Below are 24950 nucleotides of genomic sequence, written 5' to 3'. Positions count from 1 at the left end.
CACGATTTCATGATTTTTTTTTTAAGCCATTTTTTTCTTTTACCTTAATATCCATTGCTTTATTACAGCCGGAATGGAAGCCGAATTCACGATCAGCGAGTGCCCAGATTCGCGTCGCATCAAGCAAAGGCTTAACGGTAAAGTCCGAGAGTTTTTCTTGGCCGCAGAAGAAGTCGAGTGGAACTACGCCCCATCAGGTATCAACCGCTTCAATGGACAAGAGCTAACAAGGGACAAGTGAGTACAAACCCACATAATAATGCGCTCTCTCTCTCGCGAAATTGGGCTACGGAATGGTAATTAAAAAAAAATAATAATAAAGAGCCACAAGCAGCAACAACAACACACGCGTAAATGAGTAGCCATAATGGCGAATAAACCATAACTGGCCTTGCAGATTTTTTGACCTTGGGGATCAAGCACCGAAGGGTAGAAGGAATGGCGATAAAGGAAAGTGGGGCCTCGCCCAGTAGTTATTACAACCTCAATATGCATCGATCACCAACTTATACTCTATAATTATTTATTGCTTCATAGCACGGCGAACACGTCACAGTTCGGTGGACCGATGTGCCCTCTCTCTCTCTCGTTTTCTATAATGTTGCTAAAGGCATTTTATTGTATGTATCATATGCTGCTCGCCTTGATAGGAAATCGCTTGTTCATGCTGTCAACTGGAAATATTTCTTCCCTTTGTAAATGGGAAAGCAAAATACCCCCCGTGCTATACCAGTTGGTAACTTGTAGCATATTGAGATGATAGATTTCTCTTTAAGCTTCTCATAACTTAAAGTAATTATTAAAAAACGAGCATAGTAAAATTTCATTATGTGAAGTAACCATGAAATGGTCATTCAGTAAGGATTGGAAGATTTAATCGACGTATATCACTCTTTCCAAATGCGGAACACAGCTATATTTGTGTTAATTGTACCAAGTATCATTTTCAGAATATGACGAGTTATTGGCAAGATACCAGAGTATCTTTCGTCTTTATTCTATCAAGTATTGTTGGCAAATGCGAAACACAGCTATATTGGCCAACAATACTTGATAGAATAAAGACGAAAGGTACTCTGGTATCTTGCCAATAACTCGTCGTGTTCTGAAAATGATACTTGGTACAGTTGAAAAGTATACTAAATAGCGGCTATCTTGCCTGTAACAGACAATCTTCGCAAGTGACACATGATGCAATAAAGTCGAGATACTTGACGTCCGTTATCTTTTCGTTAACTCATCGTATACGCAAATGATATTTAATGTAATGAACACAAAGAATACTAAACACCCGGTATATTGCCGAAAACCCATTATTATTTTTTGCAAATGGTATATGATGCGATAAAAACAAGAGATAAATATTAAAATATAACTGATATCCAGTATGTTGTTGTTAATTCTCACCGTATACGCAAATGATACTTAATACAACAAGCATAAAAAAATACTAAATATTCGGGTATCTTGCCGACAACAGACTATCCTTCGCAAGTGATACATAATCAATAAAGACAAGAGATACTCGATATCTGGTATCTTGTCATTAACTCATCGTATACGCAATTCAAAAATTATACATTGATGCAATGAATAATGAACTTTAAATACGGTATTACTGCAACAAACGATCTTTTGCCAGTGAATAAAGGCAAGAGATGCTCGTCATCTGGTCTATCCCCGTACACGCAAATACTTGATACAATAAAAAAAATTTCTAAGCCTGTATTTCACTATGACCCACTGCCAGGTTATACCTGAAGCAAAAATGACTAGCGATACTCGATACCATGTATTCTTTCCATTAACTCACCGTACACACGAATGATACTTGAACAACTCAACATTTCAATTGATACTCGATGTACTAAAGACTAGATATTTTCGATTTCTGGCATCTTGCCGTTAATTCACCGTTACGGGAAAATTATATTCAATAAAATAAACCTTGAAGATACTTAATATCTGGGTATCTTGAAGACAATAGGATATCTTTCGCAAATGAGACATGATGTTATGCACACTGGAGATGCTCGATATCCGGTGTCTTGCGATTATTCCGCAAATACGCAAACTGATGCATGATACAACATAAAAACCGGCAATAACTTGTACCTTACCGCCAACCTACTAGATGGGGGAAAAAGAAAAGATACTCGATACTCTTCGTCTTGCCGATAACTCGTCATATTCTGAAAATGATACTGGCTACATTAAACACAAATGGTACTCGGTACCAGTATCTTGCCGACAAACGCGTTATTCTGCAAGTGAGACTTGGCATATACTGAACACAGAAGATACTCAATGGTTTGTATTTCACCTAAAACCCACCGCATTCTCAAAATGATATACTGTATTTGGTACAATAACCACGAGAGAGATAATAGCCGGTATCTCGTTGATATCCCGCTATCTTTTATAAGTGTCACTTGATACAGTACGGGCTAATAAGTACAAGATACTCAGTAGCCCGTATCATGCTGAAAACCTGTTGTCTTTTGAAAGTGATATTTGACACAATAAATGCATAGGATACTCGTCATATTCTGAATGACCTGTATATCGTGACGTCAATCCTCGCAAAAGAGCTGGTATCTTGCTCGTAACTGTCCATATTTTGCAAGCGGTGCTTCACTCAGTGTGAACATAAGATATTCATAATGGACGATACATTATTGATAATCATTAGTGATTATAGCTGATATTAGATCTAAACAAAATATTGATTTCAGCTCTTTTTAAAATATAATCAATGGCTTCCATCATTAATTTTCTGTGATGAATATTGTTTGACCATATGACTCGTGAGTAACCCACAGAATTATTTAGGAAAAATTTAAGAAAATTCACGAGGAAAAGAAATTTCACTGCTGTAATCTTCATGTGTGTGAACCAATGGTTCACAAACTTTTATCACCCGCGGCTCCCTTTCCCAATTCATTGTTCATATGCGACGTCCCGCATAAATAGGCACAAAAATCAATACCGTGACGAACACTTTGTGAAACACTGATGTGAACTAACAGATATTATGTTTCAAAAATGTAGGCTCTTTTTATCAAATTTTTTCTCATTTTTCTAGGGCTGGAAGAGTTTTCTTCACCAGGAACGGCACCCGAATCGGCGGTGAATACCGTAAGGTCGTCTACAGGGAATACACCGACGAAACGTTCAAGAGGAAGAAGCCCAGAAGCTTCGAAGAAGCTCACCTGGCCCTGCTGGGACCGACACTCAGGGCCGAAGTTGGCGACCTCGTGAAGATAGTATTCATGAACAAAGCAACTCTACCTTTCAACGTCCAAACCAGAGGGGCATTCTATGAACCAAGTATGCAATCCTAATTGACGTAATCACAATAAAATTCATGAGAAACAAGACTTGAATTATAATACTGTGAGATTTTTCCAGGACAGTCACACACCAAAGCATTTTAAACCTACATGACTTATGATGTCTAGACAATTGCAGTGCTCTCATATATCAAACGCCAATTTTTCTGCATTGGTGATGTTTGTTCTGCATACATCTAGACCATGGCTGCTGTTAAGGAAATGTATAGATTAAATTTTATGTATAAATCATGAATATTCCAACACACTCTTTCTTTCAGTGTATTGTTACGTTCAATCGACACAAAAAATGTCATGCAAAACGATCATTATTTATGCATCAGTGATCGTGGAAACACTCTCCTCAGTAGCAGTGTGATTTGGATCAGTAATAACATTAATTCAAAGTCCAAAAAAGAATTTATATAAAATATTTTCATTCTTTCTATTTCGCAAATGTATTTTAAAACGTGAATTGAATATTGATGATTGTATCTTATCGGTTCACGATGATTGAGTCTCATCGAAAATTCATGAGTTAATTGAATTACTCGTAGTCAGTGCAATTAGTTCATGGTTGGAAGGAAATCCACATAATCCAATGAATCATCGGTTTCCGCAATGGATCCAGAGAGAAACGGACATTATGAAACACCTTATATGCAAATTCTGACCTTTACGTAATCGCAGAATGTTTTGTCATCATGGGATATGATATCGTTGTCAGAATTGGTGCAAAACGGTTGAATCGACGATACGGTATGACATCGGAGGGGGGAGGGGGGAGAGAAACCAGTTCCAAAGCCTAGTTTTGCGTACAAAATAAGCACATATTTTTCCGATGGTCTACAGACTTGCAATGAGGCGTTAATAACCAATAAAAATGATCAAATATTATCTGTGGAAAGTGTCAAAACCCACGTTCAATCTTTTATGAGATGCGTATCTTATCTAGTGACATGACATTAGGCAGATACGCACTTGAGTTTAAAGCCACTTACAGTCATTTTGGTGTGACGGCTTTTCTATGGACCTGCTCTGGGTTCCATTAATGTTACGCCTCTCCTATGCCTACCATCTAGAGGGTGTTTCAGAAAGAACTACCTAACTTTGAAATGACATAGCTTAGAAACAATGATAGGTAGAAAGATTAAACAAGTAGCAACACATTAACTCTTGCAGGCCTGGAATTTTAAATGCTCCGGTTTGTGAAATTAGTTACAACTTTGATTTACGGATGGTGCCACGGTCCTTCAAATAGCTGGTTACATTGCCTTTCTCAAACATAGGTCAAATCACATTGCGATGGATTCGAAATGTCACCTTGACTTGCAGGGACATGACATAAATGAAGGGTTCGAACTATTTTGTGCAATGTCTCTTCTATCACTTTACTGCACACCAACTCCAGTCATCATTTCATCATTTTTGCCGCACCACGGTCATTTTCTGCACACGAGGGCTAATTAGACCAGGACCAACAATTTAATGCCGATTTCTAACGGCAGGCTCGTTTTTTATACTCATCGAGAGGTTGGTGCGCTAACCCCTCGATGGGGGACTCCCTGAGGTAGCAATTTTTTTGCTGCGGTCAAGTCGCCGTTTTTGTTTCAGAAAAGTTTTCTGACAAGGACGAACCGGGTATCGAACTCACGACACCTCTCAACATCCTTTGGTACTTTAGGCGAGTATCTTATCGACCTACCTGGGCCACCGCGCCCCAACTCCGGTCATATCGCCGTACAGAAATTCACTACAGATCGAGTTAGGTCGGAAATGAAGGAGCCATCTATCGGTCACCTCAGGTTTCATTTTATTTTTTATTTACAATAACCCAAGAAGGCATGAAATGTAGTTACACTGGAAAAACAATAATAAAATAATAACTTCGTAGGGAGAGAACTTGTTTTCTATGTTTTACCCCGGGACCGAACCTGCGGACCTGACGGTAACTTTCATGGTGGTAGACGAGCATCGTACTACAGCACCACTCGTCCCTACTTTCTTTCTTTCAAACCAAACACGAACCAGGCTCTGCCGCTTTTAGCCAATTTCAGCCATTGTCCTTGTCAAGGGGGTGGGACAGTATCGGGGAAAAAAAATATTATTAAGCACGATTAAATTCGCGTGCATAGAATTCACAAATATATACAAAATTAGCACAAAAATGAAAAAATTCGAAAACAATGAAGAAATCAATCAATCAAGTTTATTGTTTTGGCCGCTGGCCTTAAACAAAATAATGAGGAAATGCAAAAATACAAAACACAGGCTGCATAGATAAAATGCTTTTAAAACAGGTTATATAGGAAAATGGCCCCGCAGAAAGAAGTCGTAAAATTAAGCGACTGCGGTTAAAATTGTGATTGATTCTGCTAACCAGTCTATTCGAAATTCCGCATATAGGGAACTGGCCATCAAACTTACCACTAGTTCCATCTTTCTATCTATCACCGTTTCCAAGTTATGTCACTTCAAAGTTAGGTAGTCCTTTCAGAAACAACCCGTATGAAGATACCGCTTGCAAAATGCCATAAGAAATCTTAAATAACTGAAGATATCACGCCTTCCCCCTTAGAAGACGCACCTCACAATACCTCTGATAAAGTACTGATCAAATTAGCAATTTTATTTTTTTTTAATCGTCTCCGTGATTGGTATACTACGCTCGTGAACAGTCCAAGATGACCACGAGCGGCAGTAATTCGTCGTTACGAAGCCCTACCACAGAGAAGTTCCAATCGCCTAATCCCACCAGCACTTCAATGAAGAAGAAAAAAACCGATGATTTTTCTTTCTGGTCAATACAGCTTTCAATAGCCATTCAAAATGGCTATTCATTGAATCCACACGCGGAAAAACGAGAGGCAATTTCCGGGTTATTCTTCGCTAATTAAGCGTTGAAAAGCTTCTGGTAACCCGAAATTACATCGAACATGTTCATCTTTACACTCAGCGAAGGTAACAAAAGTAGTCTATTAATCACTCGCGGGCTATTCATAATTTTATCCCTATTAAATAATCAATTATCTTCGATCAGAAACAGCACAAAAAAAAAAGTAGTAAAACGTTACCACCCATTTCGTATTTGTATAATTCCCTTTCAATTAATATGCCCTACTTTTCTCCTAGAGATCAGAAAAAGAAAAACCTACTTATACCAGAACTCTTTTTATCTTACCCATGTTCATTTTTCTTGATTTATTAAGTTAATGAAAAAAACTGAGTAAATCTTGAATTTTTCTTTCCAGATGACGATCCAGTAGAACCGGGCAAGATCAGGGTCTACAATTGGGTTATCGCCGAGCAGTATGGTCCGACACAGGTCGATCCTCAGTGTATAACATTCCCGTATTATTCGAACGTAGATGTCCTTCGTGACAGGTGGTCCGGCCTGGTAGGAACCTTCCTCACGTGTAAGCCGGGATCACTCGACGAAGAGGGCAAACAGGTAAATATTGCCCTAATCGACATTCCGAGGCTGATAGTTAAATTTCTCTGTTGTATAAGAGGGAACGAGTTTTTCGCTCACAATGTCTTTTCTTTTAAATACCTATAAATATACCTTTAAATTCAAATTTAAATAAATACCTTTTTATTATGAAATATGACATATTTATTGCTTAGTTCTTTATGTCTCTCGCACGACTTTGCTCTATCTTTCCTTTTATTATTCGATACATTTTGTCAAATCTTGTCATTCCCTTTTAAATTTCATTGATATTTTATTCTACTTCCTTATGTAGCTATATCTTATATCGACTCCTATTTTTATTCGTATCACACCGTATCAGTTCTCCATGTTTTATTAGGTTGATTTTCTTTTATCTTCGCTCCATTTCTTATTCATCCTTTTTTGTCTCTTACCTTATGACATATCTTATGCAACCCTCTTATCTCTTATCTTGCCACATCTTCTATACTGCTATTTATTTTGGTTCTTATCTTCGCACATAATTTATTTTATCTTGCATTTCTTACCCTTCCTTTTTCGTCTCAGATCTCACCACATATCTTACTTAAAACCCCCTTCTCTCTTACCTCGCCATATTTTCTGCATTTTATTTCGATTCTTATCTTCACGCATATTCTTCCATGTTCTTCTTCACATATCTTGTTCATCTTTTTTTTTGCCTCTCTGATCTGACCACATATATGTATTATTCGAATCTCTAATCTCGCCACATCTTTTATACTGCGTTTAAATTTTTGTTCTTATCTTCACACATATCTTATTCTATCCTTTTTTTTCTTGTCTTGCATCTTGCTCATCTCTTAAACGCCATATTGCTGTATACAGTGTTCTTCAACCTTTTTCTACTTGCGCACCGGTCACATTTACTGAACAATTTCACGGACTTGGCATATAAGGGAAAAATAATTTGTGTGAACCGGTGAAAAAAATAAATTAGGGGAGGAAAAAAATCCCCAACTCTCTCTTATTATATTTTATCACATGGGGGGAAAAAATTTATCTGGGATCCTGCTGCCACCTATGAAGAAAAAACAAAACAATTCGTTATAATTCTTCAAGGAAAATTGTTTGTTTTGTAGAGTCGGTGTGCAGCATGAAAATGGTAATCACACAATATATATATATATAATCATTATTAGCACCGGTGTAAATTTTTTGTGTCTCTAATACCGGTTACTGGGATTTTACGCAGACATTTTTGGCACATAGCAAAAAAAGAACATTTGCTCTGGGACTTCTGCTGCCATCTATGAAATGAAATCAACTTAACTGCTACAGTTGTTCAAGTTAAATTGATTGTTGATCAAAATTCAGTGTTAAGCAGTATAAAAATAAATAGTATATAGGGTTATGAGATACCACCTATTTTTTTATTTTCATCCAATATATTTTGTAAACTTTTATGCACCATAATAAGCGGATATTACGTTTTTATGTTTACCACAAAATAGTTTTGCAGCGAACATAAAAGTATAGTAACCAGCAATATAGGATTTTAAATTGGTAACAGCCTGGAAATAGACAATAAATGATTTGCGATGTACTATTCATTTTCAAGCTTCACACGGTATCTCTTGGTAACCCCATCTTCCTATGCTCGACATTTTGCCTCGTACCAATTCTGCACATGTTCTGCTTGCCTCTTGACCATTTTCCTCTGGGTCAGCGCCATATTTTACGAACGAATAAAAAAAATGTGTTATTCCATCTCGTTTTTGGTCTCTCTTCTTTTAACATGCATCTTGCCACATATCTTATTCAAATTCATTACGTCACCACATATCTTATTCAAATTCATTACGTCACCACATATCTTATTCAAATTCATTACGTCACCACATGTCTTATTCAAATTCATTACGTCATCACATATCTTATCTACCTTTCCTTTTATTTTGTCACTGAGTCATTCCGATCTCTTATTCAACTCATTTATATCACCACATTTTTTCTCTATTGCCATATCTCCCCACATATCTTATCCTATTACTATAATCTCTCTGCATATTTTATAATCTGTCTTCTCCCCCCACCTTTCTGCACATCGTTTCCCATTTCCTCATATTTTATTCCCCAACTTTATCTCATTTTAACGCATCTTATTCACCTCCCTTATCCCGCCATGCATCATATTCTATTTTAATACTGCCTCTTCTGTTGCTTCTTAACTTGCTGCATTTCTTATAAAAAAATCTTTTACTTTCCATCATGTCTAGACACAAATGTTCTTGACCGCACTTTTTTTATTATGCTTCCAGCAACTTTGTCTTTCTTCTTGCCCCATGTCTTATCCTGTCTCACGTTTTAAACTTCATCTTCCTTTTTTCTCATAAATGAGACATGCCCGTCATGTCATGTCATCGTTTAGTGCTATCTTCATCTTTCGCAGTGACGTTTAACAAGAAATGTCCTGTCTTAATCATTATACATAATGCTTTTTTTCCCTTTTGCAGCAAAATTTGATGAATTCTTTCAGCACTTTATTTCAATGTATTATGTTTTTTTCATCTAATATTAATCAATATTTGTTTCAATTTAATTTGTTTCATAAATTTTTAGTTTATATATTTTATTTTCATTTTAATTATTATTAAATTAATTAATATTTTTAATTAATTTTATTTCAATTATTATTAATTAATTAATACTTATTTTTAATTTCATTAAATTAAGTTCAATTCACTTTTTATATCCTTTCACATTCTCATGAATGTAAATTGCTTTCTCAGTAAGTATTCTCGAAACTGATGTTGGATATAAAAATATGTGTATTCTATAGTCTACTGCGACTCCGGTCGTTTTATTAACTTTTCGTTTTAATAACGTTTTAGAAACCAACTGCGGTGTGTTGTACATTTTGAACGCGTTTGTATGAACAGGAACGGTTACTAAATTTAAAAATATATATATACACTTATAATTTTCATTAATACATTTATATCTATTATTGAATTATAAATAAATGATTGATTTCACGATTTTCAGGGAAATTTATAGCTTTTCCTCACTGTGTTACCTTTATCAAAATTCAAATATTTTTACTGGTACTGTTTGCCGTCAGCCGCAATTTTCACATTCAATCGCACATTATTCTCACAGAACCTCCAAAATTACAGAATATTTTTTTTTTTTTTTAATTTAAATTTTTTGTATATCAACAATGTCTTCTTTTATTAAAAGTGAGACGTACAAGAAATTTTTTTATTGCGAATATGGTTTTCCCACTTCGAAACTTGTACAAATCTTCATGATCGTGTTACTTTTCATGATCGTCTTCACTTTCTATATGTTTAGTGAATCAAACATGTAACTGATGTCAATGACTTTTATAATCGTTTCTAACTAATTTTTTTTAATAGAAAAACATTGACCGAGAATTCGCTTTGTTTTTCACCGTCATGGACGAAATGGAGTCACACTATCTGGAGGAAAACATAATGGAATACACATCCCGACCACGTTCAGTCAACGTGTCCGATCCAGAATTCATCGAGTCAAATCAATTGCATGGTAAGTACTGTTCGGTATTTCTCATAGGTTGTAAAGTACTCTTAAACTGGTGTATAATTCCCATTAAAATAGGTGCAAAAACAAACTTTATTCAAATTATTAATTGAAAACATTCAAACCGTTCCTGAACCCCGTGGGTTATAACATAAAATTTTCTTTGATTAATTTTTCAATTGAATTATATCAAAGCCTGAATATATATATATATATATATATATATATTTTTTTTTTTTTTTTTGCATTCTTTTGCAGCAATTAATGGTCGTGCATTCGGTAACCTGGAAGGACTCAGCATGTGCCTGGGCGAGAAAATAAGCTGGCACATAACAGCGTTCGGAAAACAGATCGACATGCACACTCCATATTTCCACGGACAGACTTTCCAGATCGGTGGTCGATTCAAGGACACCATCAATCTGACTCCGAGCACTCATTTCACTGTGGTGATGCATGCTGACAACCCTGGTAAATATTTTTCCTATATTTTCGATAAGAATTTATAGATTATACACCTTGGGAAATTCTTTGAAAGGAAAATTGAGATCGAAGGGAAAAGTCACTGAACGGAAGTGAATCGAATGGAAAAGTCACTGAACGGAAGTGAATCGAATGGAAAAGTCACTGAACGGAAGTGAATCGAATGGAAAAGTCACTGAACGGAAGTGAATCGAATGGAAAAGTCACTGAACGGAAGTGAATCGAATGGAAAACTTATTGAAATTAGAATACACCGAAGGGAAAACTTATTGAAATTAGAATACACCGAAGGGAAAACTTATTGAAATTAGAATACACCGATGGGAAAATTCACAGACAAATACGTAATTCATCGAAGGAATAATTCAAAAACGAACATCGATACAAAGGAAATCCAGTGAAAACAAAATTCGTCGATAAAAAATTCATTGGAAAAATTGATGAAAAATTCATCGGTGAAAATTTACTGAAAGAAAGACTCGTGTGTAACAAATTCACTGAAAAGAAAATAGACAAAAATTCATCGATGAAAAGTTCGCTGAAAGAAAAATTCATCGATAGAAAGTTCAATGAAAGGAAAATTCATCGATAGAAAGTTCAATGAAAGGAAAATTCATCGATAGAAAGTTCAATGAAAGGAAAATTCATCGAAGGAAAAATTTAAAGACGAACAATTCATTAAAGGGAAAATTCACAAACAATTAGATATAGATTTAACAATTACACAAACAATTCACCGACAGAGAAAGAATTCCTCACTGAAAAAGGAAAATTCGCATGTAAAAAAATTAATCGACAATATTTCATCACCCAGTGTGTTCTTGAGTGAGTGACCGAGACGGTGAGTGAGTGACTTTCTGTTCAGTAATGCCACTTGGACAATTCCTGATAACAGCAGCCACTGTCACTGGTGAAATGTTGAGAAAAAAATGAGCTGATACAGACGACCTCTCCGTCAATTGTTGTCGGTTAATTTTCCTTTCAGTGAACTTTTCTGTCGGTAAATTGTTAGTGCGATAAATTTTGCCTGACCCTGTGAAAAAAAAAACACAACCATCTTTTTATGTTTAATACTTCAAAAATTCGTTGCAAATTCCAGAACGAATTACCGACGAGCAAACCAAGTACGACTTTACACAAATTGATATTGAAATATATTAAAATCATAATGCTCTGAACGATTCCTCACGGTCAGTCTCAGGCACAATTCGTGGAGAACAAAAATGGTAAATTACTTTTCCGTGAACTTTTTTTGTTGTTTCGATTCATAACCATTCATATCTACTGACCTTTTTTCGGCAAGCGTTATAATAAGAACGTACTCATTACCACTCGGCACAGAAACTCCTCAACTTTGACCATGCACCCACGCTTCACACATGCACAGGGCGTCACCCTCAGTCATGAAAGCTCTCCAATGTGTCAGCATTTCATGAAAAATTCGCTTTGCCACTATCAAGGTATTCATTCGAAATAGTTAATCTTGAACATGCGTAGGTTTCACGAAACGATTTTCCTGACCTTTCATGCTGTTTCGATAGCCCAAGCAACCTTTTTCCCCCCTCGCATCAAAGAAAACGGCGGAAGTAAACTAGAATATACCAATAAAAGGTAAATTTTGTAAGGCCAATTTCAACTGCAATTCCGTTCCGTACCGTTCCCGGAAGTCCGGAATTATACGCTCATAAATACTGCCAAATGACTTCCGACAACCCACGGTATGATTTGTCTGATTCGAACAAATTTTATGTATGATTTCCCGACAGCTGTCTATAATGATGATAATGATATTTTGCGTTCAATTTCACAGGTGATTGGGCTCTCGACTGTAGGACCAACGACCATTTTGCTAATGGTATGAGAGCCGTGTTCCGTGTCGAGGATTGCCACGGTTCTTTCGGGTTTCCGAACAGCATCTTCTTCAACGAGCCGAAGAAGGTTAGGGAATACTTCATCGCTGCAGTCGAAGAGGACTGGAATTACGCACCGACTGACGTCAACATCATTGACGGGGAACCTCTGCTCTCGATTCCGTAAGTGATAACACAAATCCGACAACGAACATTTGATAACAATTGATTTTAAAGTGAGACATGCCGTAGTATTCGGCTGCTCGGGGGACTCGTTCCAATTCGGTACTCACCGCATTTTGATGAGTGAAAGGAAAACTCGGCTTCCCATAAAAAAATAAACCAACTTTGAGGGTTTTGTTGAGTATGGCCAGTGCTTTTGTGCACCAACAATAAACATTTAATGATAATACAATACATCTAATCTCTAGTCTCTAAAGTTATAAAAAACTAACAATAAACGTTTCATGACAACAGTGTCTCCGCTCTCGCTTCCGTAAATTATGAAAATCGAATAATGAACATTTGATGGCAACAATGCATCTGTGATTCCTATTCCGTGATTAAAGACTAACAACAAATATTTGATGATATAATGCCTTTACTTTCGATTCCGTAAGTGAACATTAAATGTTCATTGTCAGTCTTGATTCACGGGCATTGTGTCAATTAAATATTTATTTAATGATTTTACCTCTGCTTTCGATTCCGAAAGTGATAGCTATTCAATGATAACGATACATCTGCTTCCGATTCCGTTAGTGATAAAAATTTAATTATAACAATATCTGCTCTCTATTCCGTGAATGATAAAAGACCAACAATAAGCATTTACTGATAACAAGACCTATGCTTCCGATTCTGTAAATAATGCAAGACTGGCAATAAACATTAAATGATAACAATACCTCAGCTTTCGATTCAGCAAACAATAAACGAATAACAATAAATACCTAATGATAACAATTAAAGCGGGACATACTTCAGTATTCGACGCGCGGTTTCGGAACACAGCCCTCCTAGGTACTCCCAGCATTTAGATTTGAAAAAACTAAAACTTGACACTCAAAACCTGATTTACAAGAAAACAAATATCTCATATTACTTCGTTAGTTATATGATCGATGATTTTGTTTTCCCAACAATACCTCTGCTCTCGATTCCGTTAGTGATAACCATTTAATGATAACAATACTCATGTTCGCGATTCCTTAACTGATCAAAGGGGGATCTCCGTGACTATAAGATCTGGGGGGTATGATTTTTGAGGGAAGTATGTACATTAGTAGACTGATTCTTCCTGATTCCAACCAGGTAGCAGCCACAGAACATCACTCTAACCTGTGGTCCCTTTCACACACACAGGTTTCGTCCGTACGGTCTGATGATATCCTGGTTTATCCTCCGGTCGTTCTCTTTCGTTAGTTACTGTTGGCCCTTTGTTACAACCTGCTAGTCATTTGTCTGGCTGCATTCGTCCACTGTCCTCTGTTGTGAAAGGTACCTGTTCTTTCTTCAGATGACTGCTCCCCGCCCACGGAAAAATGATGGTACGGCATCTTTCCGTTCGGACAAAACCGTTGTGTGTGAAAGGAGGCCTGAAGGACACGATGCTGTTAAGACGACCCTTGTGAAGGCACCATTACAGTTAAATTTGTTCAAAGACCAGCGTTTGCAAAAAGCCATTGTCAACGGAAAGAGTGTGTGTCGGTCTGTCTTTGAATTATATCTATGCCACCATATTTGAAACCATGCTGAGTTTTTCCTGGAGCTGAAAGAAAACACATTGCTATCCGTTTTATCCATTGACTTCCGACTTACGGAGCATTGAGCTCTGTCAGACAGGACTATTCGCCTTCGTGAAGGTCCCAATTCAGATTGAAACCTAGGGACGGATCTTTAACCTTTCTACAAGTAATCAGTTCGACTAGGTCCCTTTGATAATTCGAAGCCACAGGGCATTTCCTCTGTTGTCCCTGAGTAGTTACGGCCCTGGCTATAGGTATAATTCTTTTTGATCTAGTTCGATCAAGGCTCCACAGGTTTGTGTACGCGTGCAGACAGACGGAAACAATCATGTTGATTGATGCGACATTGTTCGATTCCCACGTCAATAGATCATTTTTTGGTCCTGATGATGTTTACAAGCAGTAAACAATTTCTTCAAGTGTAATTATGGTATAATCTGGCAATAATCTGACATGGAAAGGTGGAAAATAGCCCATTAAATGGACGTGATGGATGGATAATATCCGGTCAATGGTCCGTGGTACCAAACGTACGAAGGAAATATTTTTAAGGACAATTTGATGATAAATTTTTTTTATAAACACGTTTTTAATTTTTGCAAATGCGCAGGCAGCGTCTATTGACATCCTTTGCATAAAGACACGCTCACGACCTGGAAGACTATTCGTTATACAAGTTCTGTATTCGTTGGTTTCGGCATTCGTCACGAGTTCCGAAACGGCATACCAAACGGTACCGATGTCGGAGCTGCCTCAACGCATGGTCTTACTCCACCACAGTCCGAAGTCAGATGCACGTGAGGCCTACAAGATGAGTGATTCTGGTACAGTGATTTTCAGAAGCAAGAATGTAAATTGGTGGACCAACTACTCTTTACGGCACACCAACTCCGGTCACATGGCCATAGAGCAATATTTACTACCAATCGAGTTGGGTCGCAAATGAAGGCGACATCTGTCAGTAGTCGCCTCAGGTTTGTTAGGGAAAGGAATCGTAATCTGTCCTTTTCACAGGATTAAACCATCACCTCCTAGAGATAGAAGACCTCTGCACTGTTTGCCATAAACGCCATTCAGACTGCCCAGCAAGTTCGCCACATTTTGAAACACAGCATCCTATTTCGTTTCTTCTTATATTGGCGTAGAATCTTCCTGATTGGCTCACAAATGCCGCGTAGTGATTGCATGTGGGGCATAGAAATCGCCAATTCTGAACCCGATCATTTCTTTTCCTCACAACGATGATACTGGCACGAGCAGGAAATTTTTTTCCCTGAATATTCTGAGCGAAAATGGACTGCTTACTGACGTCACAAGCTGAGTGCGGAGGCCTTCTATCTCTATGAGGTTCTGATTAAACCCGCTGAGCAGACGGCGGCCTTCATGGTGTAGACGAGCATATTACCACTTCGCCACTCATCAGACACATAAATTGATGAACTGGCATTTTCTGCCAAGTGGGGGGGGGGGATCGCTGGAAAATGACTGCCCGGAGACATGTGGCTATCATGTCCCAGTGTTAAGTTTGTTAAGGTTTTATAGGACCTGTAGCTCCTATAAATTGGCAAATCATTTACTGACTGCTACCCTCCGCTAGATATCATTCACTGAAGACACTTATCTGTATCTTGGTAACTATTCAGTAACGACTCCTTTCTCCCGATATTCCCTGCCTTAGCGCTGAAGCGGATACATCGAAGAGATGTAACCTTGTTGGCAGTCAAGGGCATACAATGACAATACGTGGCGTACTTTACACTGGACTGAACCAAGATATTCCTTTGCTACGTTACGTTTTCCTCCCAGGCTCTTTAGAGGGCATCAGCCTGTTCTGGATCCATATTTTCCATGTTCATGTGCAAAATTACTTCAAGGAAACTTGAATGGCATTATTAATCTAGGAGATAGATCATCACATCGGAATAAAAACACACAAAGTTAAAGCCGCTTTTTGTCAACCATTAACCAAAAAAAGACGATCATTAATCAAAGTAGATACAAGATCGAGAAATTGTACCTAGATTACACGTATCAGTATGTTCGTGACGAAATCGAACGTTCAAGATATCAAGGAAACAGTTCGATGATAAATTATCAATATTGTATGGATAATTAACATGCTGTGGCGATCGCAGATGAGCATCTGTAACAAAAATGAGAAACGGTAGACGATGAAAAATTGATAGTTTTTCCTAGTAGAAATGATGTAATACAAGGAAGTGAGGAGAACCTGCAGATATATTGCAAAAGCTTTTTTTTTTTCGAGAGAAAGAGAAGAAAGACAGGAACACACATAATATCATACGATGTCCATTTGTAACTAATTATCTTATCCATTGAATAGAAGCCTCATCGTGGCTAGGTATTTCGACGGGCCTTGTACAAGCGCCATCAGACATAAGGGCGGAAAGGTTCACTATACATAAATACACATTCCAACATGTACCAATTCGTTAGAAGTTCCGCAGAGGAATATGGACGAGGCGCGTTAATTTCAATGCTATTTAAAGCCTTTTTAAGAACTCGTAATTCCTTTTTAAAGTAGAATTACACAGAGGATAGCACATTGCAGGCGAGTCACAAATTCGTTTTTAAAGTTTTTACGGACTTTTTACGGATGATAATAAATTATCATCTCGCATATTTTTCAAGTTCAACGTTTTTTCGCAATTTTTCAGCAATTTTAATAATAACTGGTGATTGTGCCTACTTCTGGCAACGTTTTTGATGACGATTTCTGATTTCCCGTATTTTACCCTATCTAAGGTCCCTGTGTAACGTATTTTTCTCAATTAAATATTGTCATCTTATCATTTGAATATTTTTTTCCCTCTGAGATATGTTTTTTTGTTTACTGCGATTTGTAACTGCCCTTCACCCCCCCCCCTCCCAGCGATTAGAAAATTGACAATAAATTGTGAATAAATTGTCAAATAAATGAGACAATAAATTGTATTTCTGACTAAATTTAGTGATATCCCGTATTTATCGCATCAGTAGGATTGCAATTCCCGCTATTCTCCACGATGATGTAAGTTGAACCCAAGTATGAATGTATAGTTTTTAATTGAACTCATATGAAGGGGGGGGGGGGGGAAGCTAACACATCAATATTACAAAGGTTGAATAATTTTTTTCATTCAGTTAGAATTAAGTATTATTGGAATTAATTTTATCAATTCCGCTTGCTGACCACCATCTTCGTAGACCATAGGCTGAGAAACACTACCCCTTTTTTTTTGGAACCTGAGCGGAAAGATGATCATTTCCCAGTTTGTGTCCTGTGCCCGAGTGGCATGGTGGTAAGATGCTCGCCTACCATCGTGAAGGTTGTTGTCAGGGTCCCGGGTTCGAACCCAAGGGGTATGGATAAGATATTTTCCCTAACGAGCTCGAGGCGACCACCGATAGACAGCACCTTCGCTTCCATCTCACTAATGGCAGTAAATTGCAATACAGCGATATGGCCAGAGTTGGTGTTTGGTGAGGTAGTATGTGGGTGTTAATTTCACGAAAAAGGTCGTCGATCACGAATTGCGATTACAGTGGACGTACTGGGAAATTTTCTTTATTTTTAAGTGACATCTGTCTATGAGAATTTTATTCAGAACAAGACAACTTTATGATGAATTTTTCAGCCCAATCCATGAATTTTCTACCAAAATTATTTTTAATTTTTTTTAATTAGCTATTGGTCTAATTTTGTTCACTTTGTAATTACGGTATTATTGTATCAATATATTTTTCTTTGAAAAATACATATACAGAGAATTCGTCGTGATGCTTTAAGTCAGACCGTCTTATTGAGGTTGGGAAACGACGAAATCAAATAAATTCTGTGTGATGTTTAGAGTGTTTATTACGAGTCTAAATTAATGTGCTTTCATTACTTCAGAGAAGGAAGATTCTACCTACAAAACGGTCCAGACCGTATTGGAAGAATATACAAGAAAGCTTTGTACCGTGAGTACACCGACGCCAGTTTCCTCAGGCGGAAGCCGGTGACCGAAGAGAACGAGCATCTCGCTATGATTGGTCCGTTCATCAGGGCCGAAGTTGGTGAAATGATCAGGGTCGTCTTCAAAAACATGGCTTCTAGGCCTTACAACATGCATCCTCACGGCGTCATTCTCGACAGGACGCACGATTTCGCTTTCCAGGTAAGGTATACGAAGTGTAAATTATGAACGAGTGCGTTCTTAATGGTGGTATTCCTCGGATATTTACGGACTGTGATTTCTTTCAGGACCACGTCGATGAAGACGAAGGACCGGTACAGCCAGGAGATACTCAGGTGTACGAGTGGCTGGTACCTGAACGAGCTGGTCCTGGCCGAACTGGCTTCAACTGTACAACTTGGGCTTACTACTCCACCGTTGATGTCGTCAGGGATACGAGTGCGGGACTCATGGGCCCTCTCGTGACCTGCAAGCCGGGAATCCTGTCACCGGCAGGCAAGCGTCTGGACGTGGATCACGAATTCGCAGTCTTGTGGACCATCTCGGATGAGAACTTGAGCTGGTACCTGAAGGAGAACATCGCCAGATTCACGACGAGGCCGAAGTCTGTCGACGAAGACGACGAACAATTCCAGATGTCTAACAGAATGCATGGTATGCGTGGTTTTTATTTTCCAAATGATTCGTGTGATATTTAGTGCCGTAGGCATGTGTGTTCGCTTCGGGCCCGCCTTAATAAGGGTCTCACAATCCTGGTGATTAGGAGTGGTAAATTTTATTTTTAAATCAAAAAATGATTTTTGTGATAAACCAAGGTTCCAGGGCTTCAACTGACGAAAACAACCGTGAAAATCTACAAAATTATTCACACCGTTAACACTAGAAAAGCCGAACTATACGTTATACCTTCAGTATAAGGGCCAACGGCAGTTATTTTGTAACTGCTCCTTTTTAGTACAATATACTTGGTCATGCAAAAGTTTTACAATAAAAAGTAACAAGCAGTGTCCCACGTGCTTAACTTGTCAATTTTGAAGAAATTTACTTTTCTTGAAGTATACAGGGTGTCTCTAAAATGACTCTCCAACTTTAAATATTAAAAGAGGACAGATTATTATTAGAAGACAGATTTTGACAAGATTTACAATGAAAAAAAAAATATATATAGATAGATAGATAGATGCATTGCTCTATTTTGATTATGTGCACCTTTTTATACGTGTATCACGGTCATTGCTATTCAGACTATTCAGTGGTTCGCGTACGCCATGGATAGCATTTACGATAATATAATATATGTTACCATATATTTTTACATTGAGGAAAAAACTAGCGCATTAATAAAATTTCATGTCATAAATTGATTTATATGTAATACACTGAATTTGAAAAAAACACACATCTTTTGTCGTTCTTTTTCATCAGTGTTATCTGTCTGACTCAGACCGCTAATTTCTCTTTCGGGTGACTGTAGTAGAAGCTCATGATCTTCTCATTGTCAGAGTTTGCATCGTAAGTCTTCTCGGCCTCAGATTCGTTGTCCAAAAATACTATTTGCTGCTGATAAAATATCATTATTGCTCAAACACACCTCTCGTCTTCTAAGAACCATTTTTGCACACTGTGAATGCACCTCTGTTTCCGAAGCTTTCAAAGCAGATGGTGGCATGGAGAGTTATCTAAAGTCTCTGAATGAAACAAAAAAAGCTTGTCAGGTGAACGATCAGGAAAAATGAGTTTCCTCAACTTTGATAGCCAGAGACTATACACAGGTAAATAAGGAATGGTGTCTCTTGATTGCGAATACATGCACTTCTGGCTGTACCCGCAAATAACCTTTTCAGCTAGCCGGAAGCCGAGTAACATGATGCTACAAATATCAGTATTTCATTTTTTGTTTTCTTTTATTTTTTTCTTATCTGTATGTTACTAGTGAGTATACGTTGTGTTGCGTGTGCCATCAGCAGGGGCGGACTTAAGTATTTTGCGGTCCGGTGCGAAAACAGCTTTGCCGCCCCTCTAAAACAAAGTTTTGCAATTCCCCAGTAACCACGAACACCCTGGTGCACGCCAGGTTTACATTGGCATTCGGTAATTAATATTAAATATTATTTCATGGTTCCACAATATCCAATATGAATTCGACATTAAGTTTGGTCGATAGTGCCCGCTGCCCAGCGGAAAAATTTCCAAGTGTGCTCCTAGGCATTTAAAGGTTGGAGAGGGGCTGTCTGGCTAGAGAACCGATTGTCTACCCACGGCCACAAATAGTCGTTCAGCCGAGCAAGCATGAATTATGTCTCCCTCGTATTATTTCTAATAGTTTTAAATGAAGAATTTTGCGTCCCTATCTGGTTCAACTACCGGGACACTAGATTCACCTGCATCCTTCTCTTGGCTGGGGGGGGGGGGGGTCTGTGGAACCCCTAGGCCAGAGGGTTCGATATCTGAATTTTAGAGTTCCTGAGCAGAATTGTAAGCTATTGGCTTCGTTAAGAACGTCTAAGTCAAAATGTAATCAGTGTATTTTTGCCCCGTTTTGCGGCCCTAAAATTTAGTGGCCTGATGCTACCAAACCCTTCACACCACCCAAAGTCCGGCCCTGGCTGTTAGTGAAGAATTGATAGGGAATATACCTAAAAAAACGTGCATTGGCTGTTTCAACAAGAAAACATTAACAATTCACATATAGCAATCAAAATGGCTGCTCTTTTGCCGTTCAAGGTACAAATGCCAATATCTCCCGTGTTATGGTAAAAGCCCGAAGACTCGTAAAACTTAAGATTTACCGGTAAGGCCTAGGTTTTACCAAGGTGAGATGGTAAAAGCTCGAAAAAGACTTGTAAACGTTTTCATTTTTACATTTACCAAGCCAAAGCCCATTTTTAATTAATCAGTCGATTGTCATGTTCCTGTCGTTCATTAATTAATAATTATAATTGTTTAATAATTACAACTAGTGAATAGTTAACAACTGAATTGATTAGCCAACACGGATTTTTTAGTTCGTGACACTAACTATCCAAGTAATAATTATCATAAATTTATATCAATTAATTGATTTAAAGTTCATATATACTGTTCGGACTAAATTAAAAAGCTCATTTTTAATGAATCAGTTGACCATCATGAATTCCTTATTCTCAATTAATGGTGTCAGATTAATTAATGGACAATTATTTAGTTAATTAATTTAATTAATAAAATTGGGTCATGGCAAAACAAGTTTCACTTACTGACTGCTCTGACTGTTAACGTTAAGGGCCCAAATCAGATATGAGGATGCCTTGAGCAAAGCAGAAAAATTTTGACATTGTTCAAAAAGGTCTTTGATGAGTCATCAAGTATGACTGGCCGATCTCCCCATTAAACAGTCTCGCCACAGAGAGCAACAGGCCTGCAACGGTACAATTATTTAATCATTACACATCACTCATAATTTGAAAAATTGATGGCAGATGGCAACACTATAACAAGCATCACACAAAAACCAGCTTCATATTAGGTTCACAACACATACACGCACATGTCCAGTATATCCCAGGTCTTCTGTGAACCCTTGCTGAAGTCTCTTCATTGAGCGGTGGGCCATGATCTGACGATTCCATGGAGAAGGAATCGCCAAATTTGAAGGTTATTGTTAAAATTTTGGTGCTCCTAAAATTAATGAGGCCTTGGGCAACGGTCCCACTTTGATATGTGGAAATCAGGCCTTGCTCCGTTAATTTTTTCCCCACAGGTCCCACGTATCGTAAAGGCAGCCGTGCCCCCCCCCCCATCCCTTAGCGTTCGTCTTTGTGCGGGTTTTCTGTGGAATTCATGTAGTAAAAACTTTAATATCTCTTACTTGTGGAGGACATGTCGGTAACTTTGTTGACATTAATGTTGAATCAATGTAAAAACTGATGTGTGTTTAAACCACTAATACCGATTCTCTTTACGTCGATCATTCCCATAGGTGTGAACGGACGGACATTCGGGTCACTTCGAGGTCTCGTGGCCAACCGTAACACCCACGCCTCCTGGCACCTGATCGGCATGGGCACAGAGGTCGACATGCACACTGCCCATTTCCACGGCCAGACATTCCTCAAGAGGACGGACAGCGCAAGGAGGGGAGACGTCGTCTACCTTTTCCCTGGCGTTTTCGAGACCGTCGAGATGTTCATGGACAATCCTGGAACATGGTTCCTCCACTGCCACGTCGACGATCACATGAGGGCCGGAATGTCTGCAACGTATACGGTACGGCGCACATAGAAGAAGAAATAAGAACAAACGAACTCACAAAAGACGATGATTATAATAATTATAATTTAAAACAAATATGGGATGGACACGCATATAATTTTTTTTATAATTGTCCAGGAAAATCACAAACATCTTTTCCTTTTCCTTGTACATATTGACTTTTTTTTATTATCTCCATACCGACAAAAGCACCAAAAATGAGATATTTCACCTATTCATTATTATACTTATGTGTTCGTGAACAATGACTCCTGAATATGCATTGGTGAAACTGATGAATTTACGTCATTATGACTATTTTTAGTCATTAGTTATGTCGTCATAGAAATGACGTTATAATCACCAATCCAAGGAAAATTCCGCATAGACGATTTCACCATTCAAATACCCGCAAATATGCGTGAAAAATATCTGAACATTCATTGATGATATTATGTCATTATGGCATCATAGATGACGTTAAAATCACCAATCGTAGAAAAATTCCGTAAAGAAGATTTCATCATGCCTAATTACGTGAAAAATTACGTGGTCTCCTGAATATCACTGATGGATAGAGGAAATTTACGTCATCAAGACGTCATAATGTGACGCTATAATCACCAATCCCAGGAAAGTCCCGTAAACACGGTGCAACCTCTAGCGAAATAACCATACGAATATTATTTATTGATTGTGCGTTGAGAGACGATTAATTTATTCATTAACACCAGCTCATGGAGCGTAATATACGAATAATTTTCCATATAACGTTTCGAAATTACAATTGGTATTTCATTCTTATAACCAATTAGTATTTCTATTTTTCGTATTTAACTGTACTCACTGAGACTGTCAAGTGCCAAGCTTATATATTGTATGTTAACTTGCGTCCCGAATGTCAGCTTCACAAAAAAAAAAAAAAACTATGTAAATATTATGTTTTGTTGTTATGAGTACGAAGCCAATACCATACAATACGCCATACTATCATATTGTATGCGATAAATTAACATTGAAATGGATCCAGAAAAGCGTATTGAGTATAGAGGGCTACTTCCTATTATAAATGATGGTTGCTGTGTGAATGGCGCAAGTGTACATCGCAATATTTATTATTTTATATATTTTTTTAGATTCAATATGTAAGTAACGATCCTGGACTATGATTGTGGTTTTCAATGGAGATTTTTCTTTTATACACACACATACGCGCATATTATATACACAAATACCCCGTGCAGACATATGTTTTATATGCCTCTTCTTTTTTTCCCCTCATGCTAAATATTTTTTGTCGAAACAGCCTCTGTGTAAAAGAATCGCATAATAAATATTATTTTTGTCTGCTTCCGTCAAGTGTGCTTTTCTTGTGTATGACTTTCGTATAAATGTTTAGGCCTACTACTTTTCCTCACACCAAATTCAGTCGTATATCGCCATATGGCAATTTCCAGCTAGTGGAGTTGGGGGGAGGGGAAATGAAGATGGTGCCATCTGTCGGTGGTCGCCACAGGCTCAATAGGTAAAGAACTTTTCCCTGGTGCTTCATAGTGGAAGACGAGCATCTTACTACTACGTCACTCGGGCGTAACGCTTAGGCCACGGATGTTCAACCTTTTAGAGAATGGGTCTTACTTGGATGATTTGAAAACATTCCGCGCGATTGATTTGAAAACTCTTCAGTGCGTGCGTGTGTTTTTTAACACTAGAAATGGGATTTTCATTTTCAATGTTCCCGATAGGATTTCAGTGTTACATCACTTCTAGGTTTTTAATAGGATCAACGAGTGTGTGACCTTGATTTATTCTCTTTTTTCGCAGTTGGAAACACCTGACGATGAACTTTCCGAAGGGTTTCAATTAAGCAGGTCGATTTCGATTTGAAAAATTTCACGTTAATTCCACTGATGTGCAATCAGAATCTGCAAGCAATTAGTTTCTCGTAAATTATTTTGGAATACTTGAGGAAGGGTCCCACAATATTTCATACACATATGCGACAGTTTCTTCGTAACCAACAGACGGATATTTATTGAGATCTCTAATATTATATTTATGGAAATCGGTTGACGTTTGGGTGTACATCCGGTTGTTTTTGTGGCCTCGATGTGGTTTGCATTTACTGTTTCCAGCAGTATTTTATTTTGCATCAGCTGATGCACCGTTCAATTTATAATTTCATTCTAAATTCCCACATCATCAATGCTGTTGATTTCTTCACGAATGATGGTAGTTTTCATTTTCCTCTGAATATTCACATCACCACCACTACTCCTTCTGAGTTTTTCTGACTCAATCTTTCTTCTGAAAAGTATTCCCTTCGGTGAATCTGGGTCTTTTTGCCATTTTTACAGCAATCATCTGAA

At 37.8% G+C, this 24950-nt stretch overlaps 1 protein-coding gene across 1 annotated transcript in view; it reads left to right on the top strand.

The window, feature by feature from the left end:
- LOC149083936 (hephaestin-like protein) overlaps positions 1-23934 on the top strand; it is a 100166-nt gene extending 76232 nt beyond the window's left edge. The window contains exons 7-15 of the mRNA XM_089234312.1: positions 69-237; positions 3086-3330; positions 6584-6783; positions 10167-10317; positions 10570-10782; positions 12605-12827; positions 18288-18552; positions 18639-19005; positions 22310-23934. Coding sequence (XP_089090438.1) covers positions 69-237; positions 3086-3330; positions 6584-6783; positions 10167-10317; positions 10570-10782; positions 12605-12827; positions 18288-18552; positions 18639-19005; positions 22310-22611 — 2135 coding nt within the window. The 3' untranslated portion in view covers positions 22612-23934. The remainder of the gene's footprint in view (positions 1-68; positions 238-3085; positions 3331-6583; positions 6784-10166; positions 10318-10569; positions 10783-12604; positions 12828-18287; positions 18553-18638; positions 19006-22309) is intronic.
- Positions 23935-24950: the final 1016 nt, after the last annotated feature.

The sequence above is a fragment of the Pholcus phalangioides genome, unplaced genomic scaffold, assembly GCF_987345545.1.
Source record: "Pholcus phalangioides strain wild (caught in Gottingen) unplaced genomic scaffold, Ppha-v1.0 ptg000008l_1, whole genome shotgun sequence".
Classification (NCBI taxonomy): domain Eukaryota; kingdom Metazoa; phylum Arthropoda; class Arachnida; order Araneae; family Pholcidae; genus Pholcus; species Pholcus phalangioides.
This window is presented reverse-complemented; position numbering and strand designations above follow the sequence as displayed.